The following is a 25,429-nucleotide window of genomic DNA, read 5'->3' as shown; positions in this document are numbered from 1 at the left end:
GTTAAAACAGCAGGGACAGTGTTTTCTGGGTCCGATATATATAAGACCATATCATCTGCATATAGAGAAATTTTCTGTTCCAGTCCTTCTCTGACAATCCCCTTTATCTGATAAGAATTTCGGCAGTGAACCGCCAGTGGTTCAATAGCGATTGCAAACAACAGTGGCGACAAGGGACATCCTTGTCTGGTACCACGTTCTAGTTTAAAGTAGTCTGAGCAAATTTTATTAATACAAACTGAAGCTTCTGGACTGGTATACAGTAGTTTGATCAAGCACAAATATTCGGGCCAAACCCAAATTTCTCCAATGCAGTGAAAAGGTAATTCCATTCGATCATGTCAAATGCCTTTTCTGCGTCTAATGATAGTAATATCTCTGGGGTGTTTGATTTTGCTGGTGAATATATAACATTAAACAAGCGTCGGAGATTTGAAGATAGATGTCGGCCTTTAATAAATCCAGTTTGATCTTGTGATATTACCGAGGGCAGCACTTTCTCCATCCTTCTAGCTAGGATTTTTGAGAGTATCTTAACATCATTATTCAGGAGTGAAATTGGTCTATATGATGCACATTGTAACAAGTCCTTATTTTGTTTAGGAAAGACGGTGATTAATGCTTGTCGAAATGTTTGAGGTAGTATTTGGTGGTCTTTAGCTTCTGTAAATGTTACCAATAAGAGTGGAGCTAGCTGAGTGGAGAATTTCTTATAAAACTCTACGGGGTAACCATCAGGGCCTGATGATTTCCCGCTTTGTAGTGACTTTATAGCGTCTAGTAATTCTGTTAGCGTTAGAGGTTTATCCAGTTCCTCAGCGCTTAAAGCATCTATTTGTGGTATTTGTGAATTATCCAGAAATGCATTAGATTGCGTGTTGTCTTCTTTGGGCTCAGTGGAATATAAAGACTTATAGTAATCTCTAAATGTGTGCAGTGGTCTACACAACCTGAATATTCGTGTGTGTGTGGATGGACAGATGGATGGCAGCAATTATAATTCTGTTTTTGTTTCATACATTGGAAATTTCTTGGCAAAACCTTACTGATACTGGCACATGTTATGATCCAGATAGAGCAATTCACAGTAAAAACTCCTGGCCATCCTGTAGGTCATATGGCTCTTCATGAATCCAACTTTGGCTCTTGATGAAATTAACTCTGAGCAGCTTCTACATGAGAATATGGACCGTGAAGCCAGCAAAAGTTATCAGTAGAATGTAAATTGTGCACTTGTGTGTGGAGAAGAAATCATTCATATTTCTTTGTTGAGTTTCAAATTGTAGGGGTTAAGAGAGTCAGGTGGAGAATAATATAAATTACACACTGATGTGTCTGTGATTTCCTATTTTACTGTATAATCAGCAATTATTTTTTAAAAGAATCATGTACTTTAAAAAGGAAGATTTTCCTGGATATATAAAACCTTAATTATTTCAATAAATGTCACTCTTGCTTCTTTGCTCAAAATGCCAATTGTCGGTGGACAGTTTTTAGCATAAAAATTAAGGCAATTATATTTAAGGGAAAAATAAAGACATGAATCATCAAATGCAGATTAGTATCTTATTGTGTTCCCAAGAATTACCTGTGAATGTTTTAAAATCACTTCAGTTTTTTTGCTTAACACCTTCTGACTTTCTGGTGAGAGAAAAACCCCACATATTATACACCGTTCAACTTGTCTTGATGTCTAGCAATGCAAGACATCCCCACTATATATATATATATATATATATATATATATATATATATATATATATATATATATATATATAGTTTTTAGATAAAACAGCTCCTTTAAAACATAAGGAGGTTTCCTTTAAACGCTCAGCTCCTTGGTATAACTCAGAATTGCGATCTCTGAAAGCAGCTGGCCGACGCCTTGAGAGAATGTCACGTAAGACTTGCCTCACCGTGCACATCCAGGCTTTCTCTGACCACCAAAGAGCTTACAGAGAAGCACTAACTTCTGCCAAGAACACCCATTATGGCAGAATAATAGAAAGTGGCCATGATAACCCAAGGGTTTTGTTCTCTGTAGTTAATAAACTACTCGAACCCGCATCTGGTCCAACTACCTCTTCTACTGAAGTCTGTGAGGAATTCCTCCACTTTTTCCGTAACAAAATTAAAGATCTAAATAATTCAACTAACATAAATGCATCATCTGTTTATATCTCTCCCTGTTTTCCCACTCCATCCAGCTCCTTCTCTAAGTTCTCACTAGTCACTTCTGCGTTTGTTAATAACCTGCTTTGTAAGATGAGGCCGACTACTTGTGTACTGGACCCCATCCCCACCACACTACTTAAATCCTGCCTTCATGCCATAATCCTGATTGTTACAACAATAATAAACTCATCCCTTGACACTGGCTCCGTGCCGCTCACTTTTAAAATTGCTTCTGTAACCCCAATGTTAAAAAAGTCTGGCCTTGATGCTGACAATCTTAACAATTTCCGGCCTGTTTCTTACTTACCTTTCCTGTCAAAAGTTCTTGAGTGTGTTGTAGCTTCCCAACTCACCAATTACCTAACCTCTAATAATTTGATGGAACCCTTTCAGTCTGGTTTCAGGGCGCGGCACAGCTGTGAAACTGCTCTGCTACGGGTAACCAATGATTTGCTTATGGCAGCAGACTCTGGACAAACTGGCATATTAATTCTGTTAGACCTCAGTGCAGCATTTGACACTGTTAGACATGACATCCTACTGTCCAGAATGGAGAACATGCTGGGTATCTCTGGCACTGCCCTCCAGTGGTTCAAGTCCTATCTGACTGATAGGCAAGAGTTTGTTAGTCTTGGCAACAGCAGATCCAGCTCAGCGCCAGTCACACAAGGAGTTCCTCAGGGCTCTGTCATCGGTCCTCTGCTTTTCTGTATTTACAATCTTCCCCTTGGCCATATTATCTGTAGTTATGGATTGGGTTATCATTTTTATGCAGATGATACTCAGCTCTACTTCAATGTTAAAAGTGGAACTTCATCAGAGCTTTCTCAGCTCACAACCTGCCTTAGTGAAATTAAAACCTGGATGGAGCAGAACTCTTTAAAATTAAATTGCAATAAAACTGAACTCCTGCAAATTGGGACTAAAATGCAACTTAATAAAATGAGCTCCTTCCCAGTCCATCTTGGCAGTGATCTCATCAGACCTGCCTCTACTGTAAAAAATCTTGGTGTCATTTTTGATTCCTCCCTCACTTATTCCGCCCACATAAATCACATTAAGAAACTTTCTTATTTTCACCTCCGTAACATATCCCGTGTTCGCTCCTTCCTCTCCTTCTCTAATGCTGAGAAACTTGTCCATGCTTTTATCACATCCCGCATCGATTATTGTAATTCCCTACTGGCAGATGCCCCTTCTAATCTTATATCACAGCTCCAGCTTATTCAAAACTCAGCTGCAAGAGTCCTTACTCGAACCAGCAGCAGCGAGCACATCACACCCATCCTGCTCCATCTTCACTGGCTCCCTGTGTCCTATAGAATCGAATATAAAATCCTACTAATAACCTACAAAGCTTTAAATAACCTCGCACCAAACTACATCAGTGACCTCCTCCATCACTATGTGCCTGCCCGCCCACTAAGGTCCTCTGATTCTGGTAATCTTGTTGTGCCCCTCACTAATCTACACTCCATGGGTGACAGGGCCTTCAGCTGTATAGCGCCCAGACTCTGGAATGACCTACCGAAATTAATCAGGTCAGCTGACTCCATGAATTCTTTTAAAAAACAACTCAAAACTCATCTGTTCAGGAAGGCTTATAGCTCTACTTGACTTTATTATCTTTCTCTCAGTTTACTTCTCTGTCAAGATGCTCATGTAACCTGTGTGTGTGTGTGCTAGACCATCAATTATGTCTGTTTTTTTTTTTTCAGAATTTACTGTCTTAATCTTCTTTATTTATTTATCTGGTTTGTACAATGCTATATACTGTATATTCTGCCGTTCTTTATTATATTCTGTAAGTGCCTTGAGCATGGGAGAGGTGCTATATAAATAAAATGTATTATTATTATTATTATTATTATATATATGGTCCTCTAAAAAAGGGGTCCTCAATCACAGTCCTCGAGGGCCGCAGTGGCTGCAGGTTTTTGTTCTAACCTGGTTGCTTAATTAGAAAGCAATTCTTGCCAATAATTTAATTTCATGGCTTGTTAGTGCTTTAACTCTGCTATGTCAGGTAATTCTTATATCCTGGATTTTCTTTCCCTTTCTAAGGATATCATCCAAATGATTTGAAGGCTAAAATGGATGAATAATTCTCAGTCCTTCACTTTTTCCTCTTCAATTTCCTTCCAAGTATTTAATTTAACCCAGTAGTGCATGATTACACACAGGTGTAAATGGTAACAAGCTAAATGGAGAAATGCTGGTCTCTTTTGTCATTTGCATGTTATTGCTAATTTGGAGCAATTAAAAGCCAAGAATATGGCTGTTTAAGACTAAAATAAGCAATAAGGGTTCAAAATCTTAACGAGCAAGACAACTAAAGTGAAACAGAAGTGTTACTTGAGCAGTAAGTGCTTCTTATTAAGCAATTGGGTTGGAGCAAAAACCTGCAGCCACTGCGGCCCTCCAGGACTGTAATTGAGGACTCCTGCTCTAAACCAAGAAAAAACACTCATTGTAGGTGATTTTTTGACCAAATTTGTGCAGGAAATTACACCCTTATGATAAAGAGTACACCAATAGACGTATCTGGTAAAAATGATTACAAGGACTTGAAGTTGTGCATGCCTCATCATTCAAAATTTACTCCTTTTCACAAAACCTAAAAACACCCTATTGGTAATATACAGTACATGTGTGGAGTGTCATTTTCTGCTCTTTTGAGGTTGCTGATCTTGAATCTAGAAGAGAATCTGGTCCTCTAAGAGCCGTCCCAGAAGGCTAAAAATGACAGATTTCAAACATAAGTGTGTGTGATCAGTAGGTGCTGCATGCTCCCTGGGAATGTGTTCTTTTTAGAAATATAGCTCATAATTTGAACCTGTATAATGCATATGTACCACTTCAGTAACCATGGTGGAAATATCAAGACAAGAGAAATATGGTGCAAAAGAAAGGATATTTTAAACTTGCTTTATAATGCAGGATTTCCTCCTAACATACTGTAGCAACTCCTGAAGGAACCACACAGGACAGCAGGTAAGCTTACTTTAATTATGCAATGCAGTCCCTTCCATGGTTTCCCTCTTGTCAGCCTGATGTTAAGGTCCTGGGCACACCATCTCACTGCTCAGGCTAGCACTGTTTTCCTCCAAGCTCTCACTGTTCTGTATCCGCTGTCCTTCTGAATTCCCTGCGTTCCTCAGCTACTTGTTCTTTTTGTCCCCCTGTGCCCCCTTTGATTTGCCGCTCTTTTTGTCCAGTCTCTGACGGGCTGTGGTTCAGACACTTCTTTTCTGCTCCTGCTGATGGTGCATGGGGTGGAGAAGCCCAGTCAGCGTTACAACACATTTTAGTATAATCATTGATGGCCGTAGATGAGCCATTGGAACAGTGCAGTCATCCTTCAGTCCCCTAAATGGGGGTTGCTGATTTTTGCAGACTCCTGACTAGAGGCTTCCTGACAAACCTTAAATACCCACACGGTTAGCATATTCAGTTTGTTATTTGAAGAACTGTGTTCTGCTAAGACCCCAACACAGCCCATTCTTTTGATTATCTGTGAACAGTGAATCTAGCTGCTGGAGTATGTGAATTTCCCCCTGGGATTAATAAAGTATCTATCTATCTATCTATCTATCTATCTATCTATCTATCTATCTATCTATCTATCTATCTATCTATCTATCTATCTATCTATCTATCTATCTATCTATCTATCTATCTATCTATCTATCTATCTATCTATCTATCTATCTATGTATGTATGTATGTATGTTAAGGTCCTTGCCTGAAAGAATTGTGCTCACTTCAGCTGTGTGTATGTATGCTAAACATAATTAGCTTTACAGTATCAAATAACTTTTTTTCAATTCTGGTTACAGCATTTTTTAGACCGGGGTGGTCAACATCGCTCCTGGAAGGTCACAGTGGCTTCAGGTTTTCGTTTCAACCCAATTGCTTAATTAGATACCAAAACTTGCCAACCTCATACCTTATTTAATTTTATGGCTTGTTAGTCTGCAATCTTAGATTCTATTTTTTCCTTTCCAAGGGTAACATCCAAATGACTTGCAGCCTAAAACCGATAGCTTTCAGTCTGTCACATTTTTCTCTTAAGTATTTTATTAAACCAAACAGTGCACGATGAAACCACACAGGTGTAAATGGAAACAAGTTAGATGGAGAACTGTTGGGCCTTAGTCATTTGTATCTTATTGCTAATAAGGAGCCATTAAAAGCAGTGAATGCAGCTATTTAAGACTGAAATAAGGAATTCAAGGTGAAGAACCTGAACAAGCGAGACCACTAAAATGAAGCAACAAAATGTCACTTGAGCAATATGTGCTTCATCAGCAATAATTCACTACACATTAAGAAACTGGGTTGGAACAAAAACCTGCTGCCAGTGCGCCCCACCAGCACCGACGCTGCCCACATCTGTTTAAGACTGTTTCAAGGTCATTGATTACACATATGATGTTATTTTTCTAATTTGTGATCCTTTACTAGAGATCTAGCCATGTGTCTCTATCAGAGAGTGAAGAATTACAATCGAGAAGTCTTAGACTTTAAACATTTACACTGAAGCACATATTCGAATATTTTGACATACTTTTTTTAATCCCCAAGGAGAAAATGTCTTTTCACATGATCTTTGGGGGGATCAGAGTGCAGGGTCAGCCATTGTACACTGCCTCTGGAGCAATTTTCAGGTTAAGGGCCTTGTTCAAGAGCCAACTGAGTAAGATCCCTTCTGGCAGTAATAGGATTTGAACCAACAATCTTCCAGATACCTGCACAGATTCTTAGCCACCACTCCACCTATAAAAATATTCCAAAACAATTTGTGAAATAAATTGTATTTCAATGAATGGCAAGAATGGTATTAAAATTTTAAAAAGTCTTTGGTTCCTAACAAAAATTTGGTAATTATGATAGAGAGATTCAAGCTGAACACAAATATAATTTCAGCTTGACTGTGTAGGAATTTGCAGAAACCAGAAATTCACTTTTATTGAATGTAGCGTGTTTAATGGCTTAGTGATGCCTACATGTTACACTAGTTCAAATGTTTAGCTGCTGATTTTTGTTTTGTACTCAGTGTCTGATGCTTCTCGTTTCATTTTCCAATAATAGTCAGCCAGCATTGATGAATTCCTCTCTCCGTGGTACTGCTTTCTCATCTTTGCTATGCCCCATTGGAACCTTTCATCATGTTCATCACTAACTGCGCCAAGATTAGCTGTCAAGAAATCCAAGTGTGAATGCAGAAAGTGAATCTTTAGCGATATGTTGCACTTCATGGTTTTGTATGCTTTAAGCTTATGTTCAAGCAGCTGGACATAGTTGGTGCTCTGTAGTTGCCAAGAAAATACTTAGCAACATCCTTGAATGTATTCTGTGCAATTTCCTCAGGCCTTACTAGCAAGTCATTGAACAGCTTGTTATTGTTGATGTGTCCGATTTGTTGACCAACAACAATGGTTCCCTTTACCTTGGAATCAGTTATTTGTGGAAACATCTGCCTCAAATCTCAAACTCCTTTACCTTCATTGTTCATTGTGTTTATGAAATGTTCCATCTGTCCTTGTTTTGTATGAAAAGGAGGCAAACATATCTTTCTGCTCTGGAGACCAGTGTTTTATGAGCAGCCTGGTCTATTTAATGTAAGGAGATTCTTTCCCATGTCTGTCCTATTCACAAATAATACAGTAGAACAGGACTTGCTGTACACAAGCTGCATTCCTAGTAGTAGGGCCACTCCTGTTAGATCAGCACAGATGCTCCTGTTGTAGTTGTTGTACTGCATATGTATACTTTGTCACACATGCCTGATTAGGGGACAACTTCAAGGTTTGACTGTGTGTAATTTCACTCCAAACCAGAGGCTGGTGCTGTCACTTAATACCTCTTGTCTTTACAGAAAAGGCGATTGACAGACCTTCCACCAATGATGTCACATCCAGTTTCTGGCCACCTGAACCCACATCTTCTGCTTCCCAGCTCTTAAAACTGCTCCTGTGCTGTCTTGAAGCAGTCAGTTCTCAATTTGTGTCTAAAGAAGACTACTCAGGTTTATTTCCTGTTTTGTATTTTGATTTGAGATCTTGCAATTATACAGGGATAATTTGTGCCTCCCAAACCTTCATGAGCTTTTTGGTTTTTGTTCCTACAAATTATACTATGAGAGAAAATCACACAAATAGGCAATTAGAATAAAATGGTAAATGATAAGTGTAAAGGTGATTTTTGTGATCAGCATGGAAATAAAATTAATAAGATATATCCAAAAGTGTTCAGGAAGCAAAATCTTCATTGTCCAAATACATCATGGAAGACCCCTTTATCCTTTTGGCAAGAAGGAAACCAGAATTTAAAACTTAAGTAACCCAAAGAAGTCTTTCTCAGAGCTCTGCCAGCACCAACAAACTCTGGCCATCTTTGTTCTAAATATGTAACAATAAACTCACTGAGCAGATTCTTAGGAACACCATACTAATAGTGAGGAGGGCCTCAATTTCGCTCTCAAAACAGCCTCTGTTCTTCATGGCATGGATACCTCAAAATACTGGAATCATTCCTTTGAGATCCTGGTCCACGCTGATATGATTGCATCATGTAGTTTCTGCAGATTTATCAGCTGCACCTCCATGCTGTGAATCTCCTTTTCCAAGACATCCCAAAGGAGTTCTATTGGATTCTGATCAGGAGGCTGAAAAAGCCACTGAGCTCATAGTCATGTTCATGAAACCAATCTGAGACATTTGCTTTGTGATATGGTGCAGTGCCATGCTGGAAGTAGCCATTAGAAGATGAACAAACTGTAGCCACAAAGGATGCAACACAACTCAAATAGGCCACCAACAGCAGCCCGGACTGTTGACACAAAACAGCTTGGGCCTATGGATTCATACTGTTGGTGCCAAATTCTGACCTTGCCACCAGTGTGTCTCAGCAGAAATCGAAATTCGTCAGAGCAGGCTATGCTTTTCTAGCCTTTAACTGTCCAGTTTTGGTGAACCAGTGCCCACTGCAGCCTCTGCAGGATGGCTGGAGGTGAATGAGAGAGAAAGGAGGACAAGAGACATATTTGAGGATTGTCCAGGATGTGTATGAGGGAGCAAGGATGTGAATTAAAAGAACATACAGGATCCCAGTTAGAGGAGTCCTGCACCAGGGGTCTTCTTTAAGTCCTTGCCTCCTTGATCTGATTATGGATGTGCTGAGTCATGGATTGAAGACCAATTCATCTGGTGCAGGCTTTTTACCAAAGACATTGTGTTGTGTAGCACCACAAAAGAGCAAGTGCAGAGGAAGCTGGAAGAATGGAGATGGGCTTTGGAAGATAGAGGACTGAAGATGAATAGGAAGAAGACAGAATATATGAGGTTTAATGATGATCAGGATTCACTTGATCTGATTATGGATGTGCTGAGTCATGGATTGAAGACCAATTCATCTGGTGCAGGCTTTTTACCAAAGACATTGTGTTGTGTAGCACCACAAAAGAGCAAGTGCAGAGGAAGCTGGAAGAATGGAGATGGGCTTTGGAAGATAGAGGACTGAAGATGAATAGGAAGAAGACAGAATATATGAGGTTTAATGATGATCAGAATTCAGACACTATCCTGCAGGCTTTTGAAAAGAGTGGATACGTTTAAATATCTAGGATCAGTGGTAGCCTGAGGTGGAGAATTAGATGCACAGATTACCCACAGAGTGCAGTGTGGGTGGAACGACTGGAAGAAGGTATCAGGAGTATTGTGTGGTCGAAAAATTAAGGTTAAATGTTAAGGTTTTCAAGACCAGCATTGATGTATGGAGCTGTGACATGGGAGGTGAAAGGAGCTCAGAAGAAGTTAGATGTGGTACAAAAGTGAGAGATGGATGTGTGGAGTTACAAAAAAGGACAGAATCAGAGGTACAACAAAAGTGGGAGAGATATCTAAGAAAGTAATGGAAAGAAGGCTGAAGTGGTATGGATGTGTGATGAGGTGAGACAATGAATAAGTGGGCAAAAGAGTGGCGGGAATGGAAGTACTGGGGAAGAGAAAGTCAAGGAGGCCAAAGCGGAGTTGGATGTAAAAGTGAAAGAAGATCTGAAGAAGAAAAGGGTTTGATTGGTGAGCAGGTGCAGGACTGAGCTGTATGGAGAAGGTTGATCAAGCACATTGACCCCACATAGAAGTGGGAAAAAATAAAGAGAAAGAAAGAGATGTTTTTAAAATATTCGTATGAAGGACTCTGTAAACATGAAAATAACGATCCTGTAAACATACAATCTGTTGATTTCTCTTGAGTTCCACTGGTTAAATAAACTGAACTGCTAGCAGAGGAGCAGTTTTTTCGCCACACTTTTGTTCGGATGTTTTATGTCAGAGCTTTCACTCCCCACGACACCTCATTTCACCAAAGCCCGGTCTGCTGCTCGGCTCTGGGGCTGTGAGGTCTGGCTGAGCTACAGTTCTACCTTTGCTGAACAGAATGTTGCATAGTTGAAGATTTGTAAAGAACAACTTGGGAGAGCTTTTATTTTTTTGTTAGTGTTAATGTGGGATTTTTTTGAAAATGCATAACCTGTTTACCACAAATGAGGAAGTATTGGCTAAAGTGAGAAAAGAAGAAAAAAACCCAAATCACAAAAATATGTGGCTTAAAAAAATGAATGCAGCAGATGGAAGCTGTTTCTCACGTTGTTCAACTGAAGCATGACAATTTTGGCCAAAAGGATACATTCGGTTATAACTGTTATAATTCAAAGCTCTAAATCACTCTGTATAATCTGTCCTTTGTACGAAGATATTCAATTCGATGTCTCCTGCTTTCTTTTTTCCACACACACAGATCTGCTGCTCCTCAAGTCGGAACAGCAAGAACCTCGTGACTGTTGCTTTGCTGCCACCTAGTGGAAGTCACGGAGACCAAGTTTGAAGTGTTAAGAATTCTCTCTGGTCTGAAGAGTGTCATGGTGATTAATGTACCAAATACTCCACTCTGCTTTAATTAAATTAGGTGCAGCATCGACTGCTTCATTTCACAGCAGTTTGTTTGTTTTATTAATGTAATTTACAAGAATCACACATACTTTAAAAAACAACATGTGAAGTGCAAACACATTTCTCATCTATACCCTCAGTAATCTAAGGCAGGGGTGTCAAACTCCGGGCCTGGAGGCCCTCAGTGGCTGCAGGTTTTCATTCTAACCATCTTCTTCATTAGTGACCAGTTTTCTGCTGCTAATTAACTTCTTTTGCCTTAATTTTAATTAACTTGACTCAGCCCCTTTGTTGTTTCTTTTTCCTTAATTAGCAGCAAAACAATAATGAGACACAAAACGAGCTGCCCACACGACCAACTATCCACAATATCAGAAAATAAAGAAAGGTGAAGGTATCAGTAAGACTGATCTCTCAGATCACCAAAACATTTTGACAGTGTTCTTAGAAAAACAGAAAATCAACAATTTTGGAAATGTTTGCTTTGGCAGAATGAGAACAGCAACAAGCCATGGAATTAAAGAACGAGTTTAATTAACAGCAAGAATTAGCTACTCATTAAGAAACTGGTTGGAGTGAAATTGGTTGGAGTTTGAAGACCCAATTTAGCTGGTCATCTGTTGGCTCATTTCACATCTCAATTCTGTTTGGCTGTCACTTAATGAAGAAATGAATAAAGTCAGAGCACTGAATCCTTAATAACAGGGCTATTAAAACAAAGGGCAAACGAGTTAATTAGCAGTGAAAACTGGTCAATGATTAGGAAAAGGGTTAGAATGAAAACCTGCAGCCACTGTGGCCCTCCAGGCCCGGAGTTCGAAACCCCTGATCTAAGGCATTATCCGCACAGTTTTTTTCTTCAGAGGTATTTAATCATAGCAAGATGTAGTAGCGCAAGAAGTACTTCAGGGTCTCCACTTCTTTTCCAGAACCGTCATCTGACTTGAGTTTCTTATTACACAATTAAATGGCTACTAATATGGGGGTAGAACGAGGTTAGATGGCTGAAGATTTCACATTATGTTGCATAAGAAGCAAAACAAGAGTACCAGCTGACATTTTGGTGGTACAACTAATGGCCTTGTGACGCACCATTTAAATAGCTTAACTGCAGGAGCCATAATTATACCTCTAGAGAAGCAGCAACCATAACTGGAAAAATGGTTGACCACGAACAACACCCTACCGATCTCAGACCAGGATACAGAAAAAAAAAAATCACAAATAACAATAAAATAATATATGAATATGTATTAGAAAATGGAAAGTAACAATACAAGTCCAATTTCCTATTCACAGACTTGGTGGGCACCATCCCTAAAATCTTATGAATATTACCCCCTGGTGTCCAATACAAATCAATCAAAGATGATAACCATAGCAAATAACTGAAGTTCCAGGTATCAGCAAACTGTTTAAAACGATACGCTCTTTATAAATGACGTTGCAGAAAACCAGTATGATTTATAAAAATCTTGCTGTGCTACCCATCTAAGACAGCCTGAAATTAAGGTAGACTTTAGCACTAATGTTTGCAATGCACCATCTTTTGGAATGTATTTTGTAATGCATATAGTAATAAAATGCATTGCATTTGTCTTTCCAACAGATGGTGCATCTAAAACAATTGTAGTAATAAAATGCATTACTACAAATATTTGTGATACACCATCTGTTGGAATAAAAAATGCAATGCATAGGTCTCTATTATATACTATTTGGTATGGGATTTGTAAAAGCAGTGCTATTGTTTGTGATGCACCATCTCTTGGAATGACAAATGCATCCTATTGCTACAAATGTTTGTGATGTGGCATCTGCTGGAATGACAGAGACACTGCAACCGGATGGACACACGGATGCTTATCCTTTTATTAAGATGGATGTATGATAAAACATAAAACAAAGGTAGGCAGTGTAGCATTGTAGTTAAGGGTTTAGACTTCAAACTCTGAGGTTGTTTGTTCATATCCTGCTAGTGACACTGTGCTCTTGTGAGACTAAACTTATAAAGGTGGATATTTATCAATATTTTTATATTAAAATATGTCAGCTATTCTTCATCAAGAACACGGGGCCAGAGCTGGAGGCAGGTACATTTTGGACAAATGTTTGAACACATTCATTCCTACTAATGTTTTTAGGAATACAGAAAATTAATATTTGGGAAGCTTCAAATCTCACCGTTGGAAATACAAGGAGGATTGGAAGTGATGAGTTAGATTTGGTTCAATGGCTGGTTCTCTTCAAACATTTAGATTTCCAGAAGCATTTAGATTTCCAAACCATGTCAAACAATTGCAAGATATTCTGTACATTTCTTTTGTTATAACCTTGGAGCCCTCATTGTTTAGGGTCAAAGAGGAGGGTCTTGGGCAAAATTTACCGGATGGGTGGCATTATGACAATAAATGACTGTGTCAGTGAAAAATGGAATGTTATAATCTTAAGGTACTGCAGCCATGTTTTGGAAATACGAAGTACACCTCTAGTCACTGAAGCATAAAGTGCCATCAAACCATCTTTCATACATGTACACATACATTTTTTCTTAATATGGACAGGAACATCATGTCACTTAGCCACTTCAATTTCCAGGGGCAGGAAGAGTGAGCTACTCTAACTAAGATTTGCGAAAGTCTCAGAAGACGAGTGTGGGGTGGAGTGTAGGCCGAAGCCAGAATGTTAGCTTTCCTACATAGGACCCCCACCGCATCCCATGTCCTGCAGTAAGGAGTATTTGCTTTGGCACGAACAACTGTAGGTGGCTCACTGGTTTGCCATAAGGAGTGGCATTTGATTGAGTAAAAGAAAGAAATATAAAAACTACACAAGTAACCACTCTGAAGGTAATACTCAAACAGTACACTAAATCATTGACGATGCACAGAAGGTTCAACTGTGTTAAGATAATGGGAGTTTGCTTTTCAATTGGAAATATTGAAATTTAAAAAAATATATACAGTAGGCTAGATATAAACTATCTCAACAAAAACTGAACTATCCCGCTAAATTTCCTTGACAAACAAGTGAGCCAAATTTAACCAAAAATCGATCCCTTGGGAGCAGAGCTGTTTCATGCGGACAGACAGACAGGTAGGCAGATGGACATTACTGCCGCAGAGCCAGGCATAGAATACATCTGTGGGAACAATGAGATGGGCTCGCTGAATGTCACATTTCTAACTCGATCCAACACCTCCTGAAGGCAGCAACATTCAAAGCTGGGGTGGCAATTTTGAACAGCAAAGAGAGATGATGCTGGGTGTTGCCATATCTGTAATTCTCACCAAATTGGGCTATTTTAGATCAGCATCCACCAGAAAAAATGGGATTCATTGAGCTGGGCTTTTTTGGGCTACTTTTTCAAAAACCATGCAGCATTTTGAGCTATTTTTTGAAATTCTGTCCTCTGCTTTCTAAGTGTTTTTTTCATCATTTGGGTATCCCCTCCCCCTGCTGTATACATACTTTATCATTCTAAAATGTCAGAGGGGGAAAAGTTAAAGTTCCTGTCTAACTGGAACTGCAAATGTAACATTCCAGCATACAGCCACAGCAATTTAAATTGTACAGTAGTTCATCCATCGACCACAACACTCATTTAAACTCTACATGCAATTGTTATGTCATACAGTGATGCAACAGTCAAAATGACAAAGATATGTTAGAAGACGGAGGTACTTGTGTAGGGCCAGGTACCTGCAGTGGTCTGGTCTACGTGTGTGTCCGTCTCCTCAGTTGCCATGCTTATTACAAGATACAAATCAATCATTAAGCTTCAGCTGCCCTGTACTAATGAGCTCCTGAACCGATAACAATGTGAGCTTTCTGTTTTCTGTCAATGGCAATTTTTTTGCTCAGTTCCTTTTCCTTTCCCCCTGACTTTCCACAGTTATTTTGAATATTTAATGCAAGAGTGGGAATGAGACACTACAACCACAGACACAAAGTGCACTGAGTGGAGGAAATTAGGGGTGGGCTTTAATGAAGAAACCCTGTGGGAGGAGCCTTTTAATCAGCAGATTTTGGCACTATTCACAACAAACATTTTGGCGACTTCTCCTTGGATGAAAGTTCCTGTTCAAGAATCACATCTGGCTCCACAAGACTAATGTTGATATAACAGCTAAAGCAACGTGACATAACTAAAAAACATATACGGTGCATTCAGATTCACAGGTATCAAATATCTTAATTTAGTTTAATACTGAAATTGAGAGTAAAAAATATTTGGGTTAAGAAACTTGTCTCATGTCCACTAATCTCTTCACTTTGATTAGAATACTTACTCCTTAAAACTATACCCTGCCATTTCAGTCACACACTTGCTTTCATGACATTTAAAAATCTAATTTTCTAAGTACTGCACCTATAAAAGGGAATATTTAAATGTTACCAAACATACATTAGTACAAAGAAAGAGAGGACAAAAGTGATACAATGATAAAGAACTGTTTATTTCACATGAAACATTAAATAGGATTTTATTTTTTTCAGCTCTGAAAGATTCAAAATGGTAGTAAAATGTCACTAAAATTAAACATTTGAAAAAGATGCATTCTTTATTAACCCCCTCACTTTACACCCTCCCGAGATTAATAACTTTAAAAATGCTGCAATACATAAATAAATTAGACAAGTTATTTTCATCTTTATAGGTGGACGAATGATAAAAACTTAACATTCAATATTTATTTTTTCACATTTTGTATCAGCAAATAAAACTGGAATGTGCCAGCCACATGGCTGCAGAATTTACAGTTTAAAAAATAAACTTAGGAGCATATATTAGAAATAGAACTTTATCAATTGAAAGAGGGGAAAAACACTTTCATCAATTTTTAAGACCAGAGCAGTAAATGTACAGAGCAGTGGACCCTACATTAATAATCAATGCAAATTTGAACTTCACTGTAATTCTGAACCCTCTGCTAAACAGCAGCTCGCTCCACTCATTGCTCAAAGATTATGATGAACACACATGAAAAAAGACCACGTTCATCTTTGCTTTCTCCATAACCACACAGATCCAGATAGTGTGCAATTAAATTCTAGTGTTTCTTGTACATGAAAAGTAGATATGCAAAAAGTACACAAAAGAATTAATTTGAAAATAGGTCTGAACAATTTGAAATAAGTCTGAAAAAGTGTATAGTCTCTGCACTAAGATTACTGGTCAGGGAAATATGGTCAAGACACACTAGCAGAAAGATGTCCAGTTATATTTTGTTGATTTGCAAAAATCTGTGTCTCTTTTTTATAGGATGTTGATGTTTTATTAACAGACTACCAGAGTAATATTACTTAAGAGGAAAACAACCATTTAAAAAAATCTACCATCAAATTGCCACCCAGCTTTGAAAATATCACAGTGAATTCTGGAAAATGTGGGGAGATGAACATCTCCACACAAGAAAATATTACAAAGGTGTCAAAGAATTAAACCAGACCTGCCTCCAGTTAAATCGGCTGGAAATGCTTCCAAAAACAATTAATATTTTTAGCCTCCCTTACGCTTGCCTGAAATACATGTTAGCATTTGCCTTTGATAACAGAGTACCGAAATCTTAGTGATTGGCAATAATGGATACAATGAGGCTATTAGAAATAAACTGGATGCATTAGGATTAAAAGTCAAATCGGAGGTAAAAAGCTTAGGGGTAACCGTTGATTGTAATCTGAATTTTAAATCGCATATTAATAAGATCACTAGGACAGCATTTTTTCACCTAAGGAACATAGCAAAAGTTAGACCTCTTATATCATCGAAAGATGCAGAGAAATTAGTTCATGCGTTTGTTTTCAGTCGGCTAGATTACTGTAACGCACTCCTCTCAGGACTACCCAAAAAAGACATCAATCATTTGCAACTAGTGCAGAATGCAGCTGCTAGAATCCTTACCAGGAAAAGAAAATCCGAACACATTTCTCCAGTTTTGATGTCACTACACTGGTTACCTGTGTCATTCAGAATTGACTTTAAAATTCTGCTTATGGTTTATAAAGCTTTAAATAATCTCGCCCCGGCTTATATATTGGAATGTCTGACACCTTATATTCCAAATCGTAACCTCAGATCCTCAACTGAGTGTCTCCTTAGAATTCCAAGAGCAAAACTTAAAAGAAGTGGTGAGGCGGCCTTCTGCTGTTATGCACCTAAAATCTGGAATAGCCTGCCAGTAGGAATTCGCCAGGCTAATACAGTGGAGCACTTTAAAAAACTACTGAAAACACATTATTTTAACATGGCCTTCTCATGACTTCACTGTAAATTAAATCCTGATACTCTGTATATCCAATTCATTATAGTAACTTTTCATGGTGGCTCTAAAATCTGTACTAACCCCTACTTTCTATTCTGTTTCCTTTTCCGGTGTCCTTTTGGTGGTGAAGCCACCACCATCTACTCAAAGTACCATGATGTTCCAACAATGATGGATGGATTAAAAGCCAGAAGTCTGTATGACCATCAGCATCAAGTGATTCCGTGAGAACCCAAACTACAAAGAGGACTATTTCATTTATGTTAGGTAGAATGCCCAGAGGGGACTGGGCGGTCTCGTGGCCTGGAACCCCTACAGATTTTATTTTTTTCTCCAGCCTTCTGGAGTTTTTTTTTTGTTTTTTCTGTCCACCCTGGCCATCGGACCTTACTCCTTTCTATGTTAATTAATGTTGTCTTATTTTAATTTCTTATTTTGTCTTTTATTTTTCTTTTCTCCATTATGTAAAGCACTTTGAGCTACTTTTTGTATGAAAATGTGCTATATAAATAAATGTTGTTGTTGTTGTACACATTTTTTTCCCCCCCGAGAGCATATGGTTAGAAACTAAAAATATACTGTAACACATATAGAATTTGACATGCGCCAATATATTGTAAACTCTCACAAACAGACCATTTTTAAACCTCCTTTCATTGTTAATTCTGCACCGTAAAGTACTTCAATTTTGTAATGTTTTCTAACTTTGCAACAGTACGTCTACATTAACATATGTTTAACAAATTCAAGAGATTTTTCTATTTAGGAAATGGAAGTCCCCTTTAGTCAAACTATGTTAACACGAAAAGAATGTGTGATCATTCAAACCCCTGGAAGAGGCCCGTGTGTTTGGCCATTCCAGATGAAACTCAGCAATTCTAAGGACCTAAATTTAAAGAGAAGGCTTGAAAGTGCAAGCTGTATAAAAATTCACTATGCATACGAGCCAACGTGTTAGCACTTGCATTATTCATTTGTACAGCAGACACGGAATGCACAGAGACCATCACAACCTTCAGCTAAAGGAATCTTCCTCTGCCAAGAATTGTGTAGGAACAAGACATCAAGTTTGAAAATGATCAAAAAGGTGCTCAAAAAACACACAAAAATATTGTCTTGTATAAAATACTAAATATAATGAAGCAGAGGAATGACTAATTACTGTAATCGATGGGGTCCCTGACATTAAAAGGAGTTCTATAAACAGCCACTGTTCTTTCCTGTCATAATGAAACTTCATAAAGGACACTTGAAAGTATGCAGTGATTCACATTCAGAACTCACTAAACAGAAATCTAGGCTTGGATGGATAAAACCAACGTTGCAAATATTGTGCTGCCCATTTGAGCAATACTGTAAACTGATATTGTAACAGACTTTCACACATCCAGTGATCCCAATTACTGTACTCTGACTTAAATGATGCAGTAATAATTACAGGTAACTTGCATGTGAAAAATTATGGAATATGAAAAGTAACTGTAATTTGCCAAGAAAGGCCTACTTTTTTTGAGTACTGCAGATACAAAGTCATCTGCTGAGTTTAGGTTTTACTTTTTAATAAACAATGTGTTCTAGTTATCATAAAGTGATATAAAATGAACAAGTTTGAGCCTCTTAACAGGAATACTTGTAGAATTAACAAAAAAAAATGACAAAGTATGCTATGGAAATTATTTCAGGTGCTACAGCTTTGAAGGCCATAATCTGAATTGACTTTGTGACATAAAAAAAGCAAATGACAACCAAACTGCTGGGAATGTTGAAATGCTTTTGAACACTCTTTGTGCTTGATCTGGCTCATTTCTCTAAATAGGCTAAACAGTACAAAGAGAAAGGATCCAGCTTCACTTTGGTAAATTTAATTGAGTAATATTTATATTAAAATTAAGCACTACCGCTTAAAACAACCTTGGAAAACACCTAATTTTTAAAATATTTTATCATAAGCTTAAAAAAGGCTTGCAATGCAGTTACAACAATGTAGATTATTACTTTTAAAAGCCTTTACTAAATTAAACAAGACTTGATGGCAAGGTCACAGAAAGATAACTTTACATTTCGATATCTACATATTTAATGCCAATTCAAGATATTTGAAAAATTGTCACAACAGATTTTTGATATATCAACCAAGACCAAAATAACCAGTTGTACCCTTGGTTTAACTTAATTCCTTTTTTTTTAAATATATTTGAAGGGGGATGATGAGGCATGAATTCACAGCAAATGTATTTTTACTGCACCAGGAAACTTCTTTGCTTTTTATTCATGTTGTTGTCTATTTAGCTGATTGAAATGTGTGCTACCAGTTGTCCAACTGAATGTTAATTAACAGCTTTGTTTTGCTCATGGAATATAAGTCCATGTTTTCATGTCCAAACTATTTATACAATAACTGCTGCCATGGAAGATAAAAGCGCTCAAGCCACCGGCATATCTGCACAACTGTTTTTAATATTACTTATCATCTGTGCAGAAAGCTGGAAAGATCAACAGTGGAGGCAATCTGCGCTACCTGGTGACCTCTTCTGTCAGCCTGCTTTAAGCAACAGCATTTTGATTGAGGATGTCTGGTCAAAAGTTGAGAATGGTAAACAAAAATCTTTGGACCCTATCTCTTATCCACAAAACAATAATAAAATCTATTTTTCATGTCTGTGTACAGAAAATGTTAATCCAAACTGGTGAATATTTTTCTGGCAAAACTTTACGGTAAAGGTCCCAGTAAAAGTATAACAATAAAGGCTATCTGGCACCATCCAATCAAAATCATCTTGATGTACATACATTAGCAGACATACTGCCATATTCATCCTTTACTGTATTTAAATATGAACATGGCAGTAATAGAGAGGGCACAATCCGTAGGAGAAATGCCACCCCTACACTACCCAGTCCCAGCTGAGGTAGGATGGGCCATGTCTTGAGAGGTGAACGTTCCCATCTTGAAATATGCAGTTTTCTCCACTTTCTCAGCATGACTCCAGTGCTAGTTGTAGACAGTGTTTTGGTTCATTTCAGAGACTGTTCAGTTTAACACTCCAAAGGCGCATTATTGGTTTGGTCATAATCAAGTATGAGGCGTTTTATGTGTGACAGTTTCTGATGTAAATACTCGCAGCGTTTCTTTTCTTCATTATATCCAGGACATTTCTAAAAAGAAAAAAAATCATGAAGAATGCAGAAATAAATGAATTACCAAATGCTAAAATAGGCATAATTCTCATTCAAAAGATGATAATTATGTCAGGAAACCATTTTTTGATTTCACATAAAATCTTTGCACACCTTTGTTTTGAGCAGCCTCTGGCTGATCTTTTCGAAACATAACAGCATTAAGTTGGTCAACAATCTGTGCTGCAGGTCTTCTGTGGGATTGGACCAAATGGGCTACCCTTTGCTCCTCATGCACATCTATGAGTCTTGGGCGCCCACGACTCTATCGCCAGTTCATTGGTTGTCCTCCCTTGGATCACTTTTTGGTGGATACTAACCACTGTATATCAGGAACACCCCATAACAGCTGCTGTTTTGGAGATGATCTGACCCAGTCGTCTAGATATCACAATTCAGTCAAAGTCGCTCAGACCATAACACTTGCCCATTATTCCTGCTTCCAACATATCACTTTTAAAAACTGTCTGTTTACTTGCTGCCTAAATATATCACACCTCTTGACAGGTGATATTGTAATGAGATAATCAATGTTTCCCTTCATCTGTCAGTGGTTTTAATGTTGTGGTTGATTGATGTATATTACATATATAAAATTAAATTAGGAAGGATTTAAGGGTAAAGAGGTCAGAGTTCCTGAATATTCTTCAGACAATCCACATTTTTTGTAACAAACTATGTATACCTATCAATGTAAGCCATTACCTCCCCATTTGTTAAAATGTCTTTATATTATTTTTATTCTTTCAGCAGTCCGTTTAGCATTTTTAAACATTAGTAAAGAAAACAAAATCAAGAGAACCGAGTCTTATTACAGAGAGCATTTTTAAAAGATATTTTCAAAGCAAAAAATTAAAAAGCTTTTTGATGTCAATTTGTTAGAATTGCCATGGTCAATTGGTTAGTGGCTGTAAGTTTCAACTCGGTTGCTTAATTAGAAACCAATCACTGACACTAACAGGTCTTATTTAATTTCATGGCTTGTTAGTGTTTTAACTCTTCTATGTCAGGTGATAGATTTTTTTTCCCTTCCAAGGATATAATCCAAATGATTTGAAGTCTTAAATGGACAAGTAATTCTCAGTCCTTCACTTTTTTCATTCAGTTTCCTTTCAAATAGTTTATTGAACCAGATAGCTCATGATGAATGCATACAGGTGTAAATGGAGACAAGTGAGATGGAGAACTGCTGTTTTCTTTTGTATTCACATCTTATTGCTAATAAGGAACAATTGAAAACAGTGAATACATCTTTTAAAGAGTAAAATAAGCAAATAAAGGAAGAAAAATGAGGGGGACAACTAAAATGAAGCATCAGAAATAATTTACTTATTAAGAAATTGGGATGGAACAAAATTCTGCAGTCACTGATGTCCTTCAGCACAGACATTGTTCACCCTTGGCTTAGGGCCATTCAATAATTCAAAGGTTTGTATTTAAATCATTCAAACTAAATCACCAGTAGGCATGCACACAGATTCTTTCAGAAGAGTGTAGAACATTTTAGCTTCAAGTCTTTTTCTAAAGTTTTCAGCAAGGTTCTGTCATCATACAATAGTGAAATGGTAACATTTTCATGTTACATGGATACTTCTATCATAAATGCCTGATTGAGTATTGGGGGTAGGACCTAATTAAAGTTTTTGTCTGAAAGATTTATAATCGACATTAGCTTTAAAAGAGGCTTGTTTCTTACAAGTCACTACCTTGTAAATAAATGGCCTAGTGGTACTTGCTTGATGTGAATTGAAGTCAGACATACACTTTGTGATATGCATAAAAGTCTGCATCTTATAGTGACAAAATACAAAAGAAAATGGAACATTTTATACCTTTTTATACTTGCGGTATTCTTCAATTATTTGGTCCTCAATAACCTAAAAAAAACATATCAATACACACCAATGAAGAATCATGAACCTTAGATACCCGTCTCCCAAAGACATCTTTTTTTTTTTTTGCAGCACATTATCCCTAAAAAAAATTTAAATTACGTAAATATACATTGATTTAAATTAAGGATGGTAAAACAACTAAGAACATTTTGAAAAATTTAGACAAATCATGCCAGAGATTAATAAAAATAAAATCTTTCTGAACGCAACAGGAGACAGTAATTGTGGTGTAATGGTTAAGGCGTTTAACCCACAAGCTGTCCTACTGACTTCCTACCAATCAATTCCTATGTGATTCTGAACAAGTCTCCAACTCTAGAGAAAAAAAAAATTCAATATTTATTTTATCTGACTTTATTTATTTATGCATGTTTAGGATTGTATAAATAATGGACTCAAAACAGATCACACCCTTCCATTCAGTCGGCATTAAAATGAATTTTTATTAATTTTGGGTAATACATAGAACTAAGAATAACTAGTTCAGTTCTTGGCAAATTTCAGTGTTGACACTCATTATAGTAAATACTGTTGGGTTTGCAAATGTGACTAATATGACAAGATATATATTTTTGAATATTTCTCTGTATTTTTTGACATGTGCCAAGTTTGGCAGGGTGCTTCTATGCTTTGTCACTTGTGTTTTTATCAATTATTTTACTTTTTATTTAAATTTGTATACTTTTCTGAGCTTCTGAATGGAAGTGCACTTTATATCAATTTATATAAGCTGAATGTGCATTTAGTCTTAAAATAATATGCACTTTTACACAGTGGTTTTCTGCATAATTCTTTTTCAACATTAAGATACTGGACTTGCAGAGCTACACTACCTACATTTTTCGCCTACATTTATCTTGGAATAAAGGGAGAAATTCCCCAAATCAATTTAAGAGTAATGTTTATGATTAACCTGAATTTCATGCTGTGAAATAGCAAAAGCAAATGTAATCTGGGATGTTCAAAATACAAAAAGGATGCTTTAGGTTTGCTGCCATCTTGTGGTATATTGCAGTTCTGATTTAAAAAAAAAAAAAAGGTGGAATGAAATACAAAAAAAGCGCACTGCTCCCATGCACTAAGGCAGGTGTATTCAAGCTTTTTATTGCAGCCAAAGCAGGATATCGCTTAAGTGGTATTGTTATATCAGTTTATGGTCTCTTTGAAGATAAAAGTTGTTAAACAAAAATTTAAAGCATTTTTAAAAGATACCACATGTAATATTGTGAAGATTTTGCTCTTATGACATATTACACCACCGTTTTTTAAAAGTATTCACAAAACAAGAATAAAGAGTAAAAGATAAAAGTGTAGAAGTGCCGGAGAATATACCAACACAAACAATATACTGTTGCACCGTGAAGCATATTTAACTTAAAATAACATAAAATACAGTGAAGTTTATCTGAAGACCTACCTTATATTCCTTAGTACCTGGAGAGAGAGTTTTTATTTGGGAACCAAGCTGAACAAATTTTTCTGTTACATTGCCTATCCTTGAATGTAGGTCTCTGTATTCATCGTATTCTGCACAAAAATCACTTTTGTAATCCTGCCGTTGCTTCTCAGATGTTATTGTAATGTATTTGCTGCAATCAAAATAATTTGAATTAACAAAAGCAAAGGATAACTGAATTTTTACTATGTTTAAAATTATTTTTCAGGCTGGTAACTGAAGCCTCAATTACATTAAACCCAAGGATTTACCAAAAAAGTGAATACCATATCAGATTATACTTTATATTTAAAAGTAAGACATAAAATTGTTCTCTAAAATCTGTGCATAAATTAATATTTGAAAAAATGTTGTCAATGTGTCTTGTATACTCAATAAATAAATACATAAACAAACCTATTTTAACTAAGCTGTTGAATAAGCAGTTCCTAAAGTTTAGAGGAAACTCAGACTACAATGATTGACTGAAACACTTCAAAGAAGCTGCTGTATAAACATAATATAATAAACAACAAATAACAAAATATTAAACTGCAGATACAGCAACTGCAGGGAGGCGAAAATGGGTTTTGTAGTAGGTAAACTGCATGAAGCAGTAAATAAACATCGTACGTAGTTTAGCAAGTAATCATCCTTTGTGATCCTTGCTGTAATACCTTCTTGAAATATTTCTCAGGATGGTAATTAATAAACCACAAAAGTATGTGTGCAAGATTTTTTTTTCCTTTTTACTAACTAGGGGGCTTCGCTCGCCAACCCCCGTGTTTGGTTTTCTGGATACACACTTTTAAGATTTTTTTTTTTCTTTGAATTGTTGCTATTTCATTAGTTTCACTTTTATTTCAGAACTTATGTAAAAACAAATTTGGAATCTTTCAAGTCCTAATATGCTGAATCTTTTAAATGAGGTCAGTGAGACGTGTTTAATGACTTTGTACCATAATTCAGGATAGGTTTCTCTGTTTGGAATTTCAGCACAGACCAAGCGATCTACATCATCAGCAGTTAATAATTTTTTTTGCAACGTAACCAATAAATGCATGTAAGGTCAAACACGTTTTTGAAATTCTCTGACTTAAAACTTCAAAGCCTTACAATATTTACATACTTATGACACATCACCTGTGTCCATATATTCGATCTCTATTCGCCTCTTAGTTATTTCTCCAAGTAATAATTTCTCTTTTTTTTGTGCTAATGCGATATTTACTTTCTTTTTTTGACACTGTCGTTTTTTTTCTGCTTTCATATTCTGTATCTTGCTCTACATGTGTTTCGCGCCTACGTTTTTTTTTGAGTCTTTTGAATTCCAGTTTTCATTATCTCTAAACTGCTCTGCATGTGTTTGGCCCCTTTGTTTTGTAACCTCTTTATGACGTTTTACTCTGTTTTCTACTGTCTTTTATTTCTGACCTCGCTTTGTCCTGCTTTTTTTTTTTCAATGACACCTGGTCCGTGGTGATTATTTTCCCTTTTTCGAGTAATAATTTCCGTTTGTGCTACTGC

General features: G+C 37.0%; 1 protein-coding gene across 1 annotated transcript in view; it reads right to left on the bottom strand.

Moving 5' to 3' along the window:
* Positions 1 to 15,568: 15,568 nt before the first annotated feature.
* The window catches only part of LOC114667288 (RNA polymerase II elongation factor ELL2), an 85,376-nt gene continuing 75,515 nt past the window's right edge, over positions 15,569 to 25,429 (bottom strand). The window contains exons 10-12 of the mRNA XM_051920226.1: positions 23,885 to 24,056; positions 22,405 to 22,449; positions 15,569 to 20,551 (exon numbers count right to left, since the gene is read on the bottom strand). Of these exons, the coding sequence (XP_051776186.1) occupies positions 20,432 to 20,551; positions 22,405 to 22,449; positions 23,885 to 24,056 (337 nt within the window). The 3' untranslated portion in view covers positions 15,569 to 20,431. The remainder of the gene's footprint in view (positions 20,552 to 22,404; positions 22,450 to 23,884; positions 24,057 to 25,429) is intronic.

Source organism: Erpetoichthys calabaricus, chromosome 17, assembly GCF_900747795.2.
Source record: "Erpetoichthys calabaricus chromosome 17, fErpCal1.3, whole genome shotgun sequence".
Taxonomy (NCBI): domain Eukaryota; kingdom Metazoa; phylum Chordata; class Cladistia; order Polypteriformes; family Polypteridae; genus Erpetoichthys; species Erpetoichthys calabaricus.
Note: the sequence above shows the minus strand (reverse complement) of the source record. Positions and strands in the feature narration are given on the sequence as shown.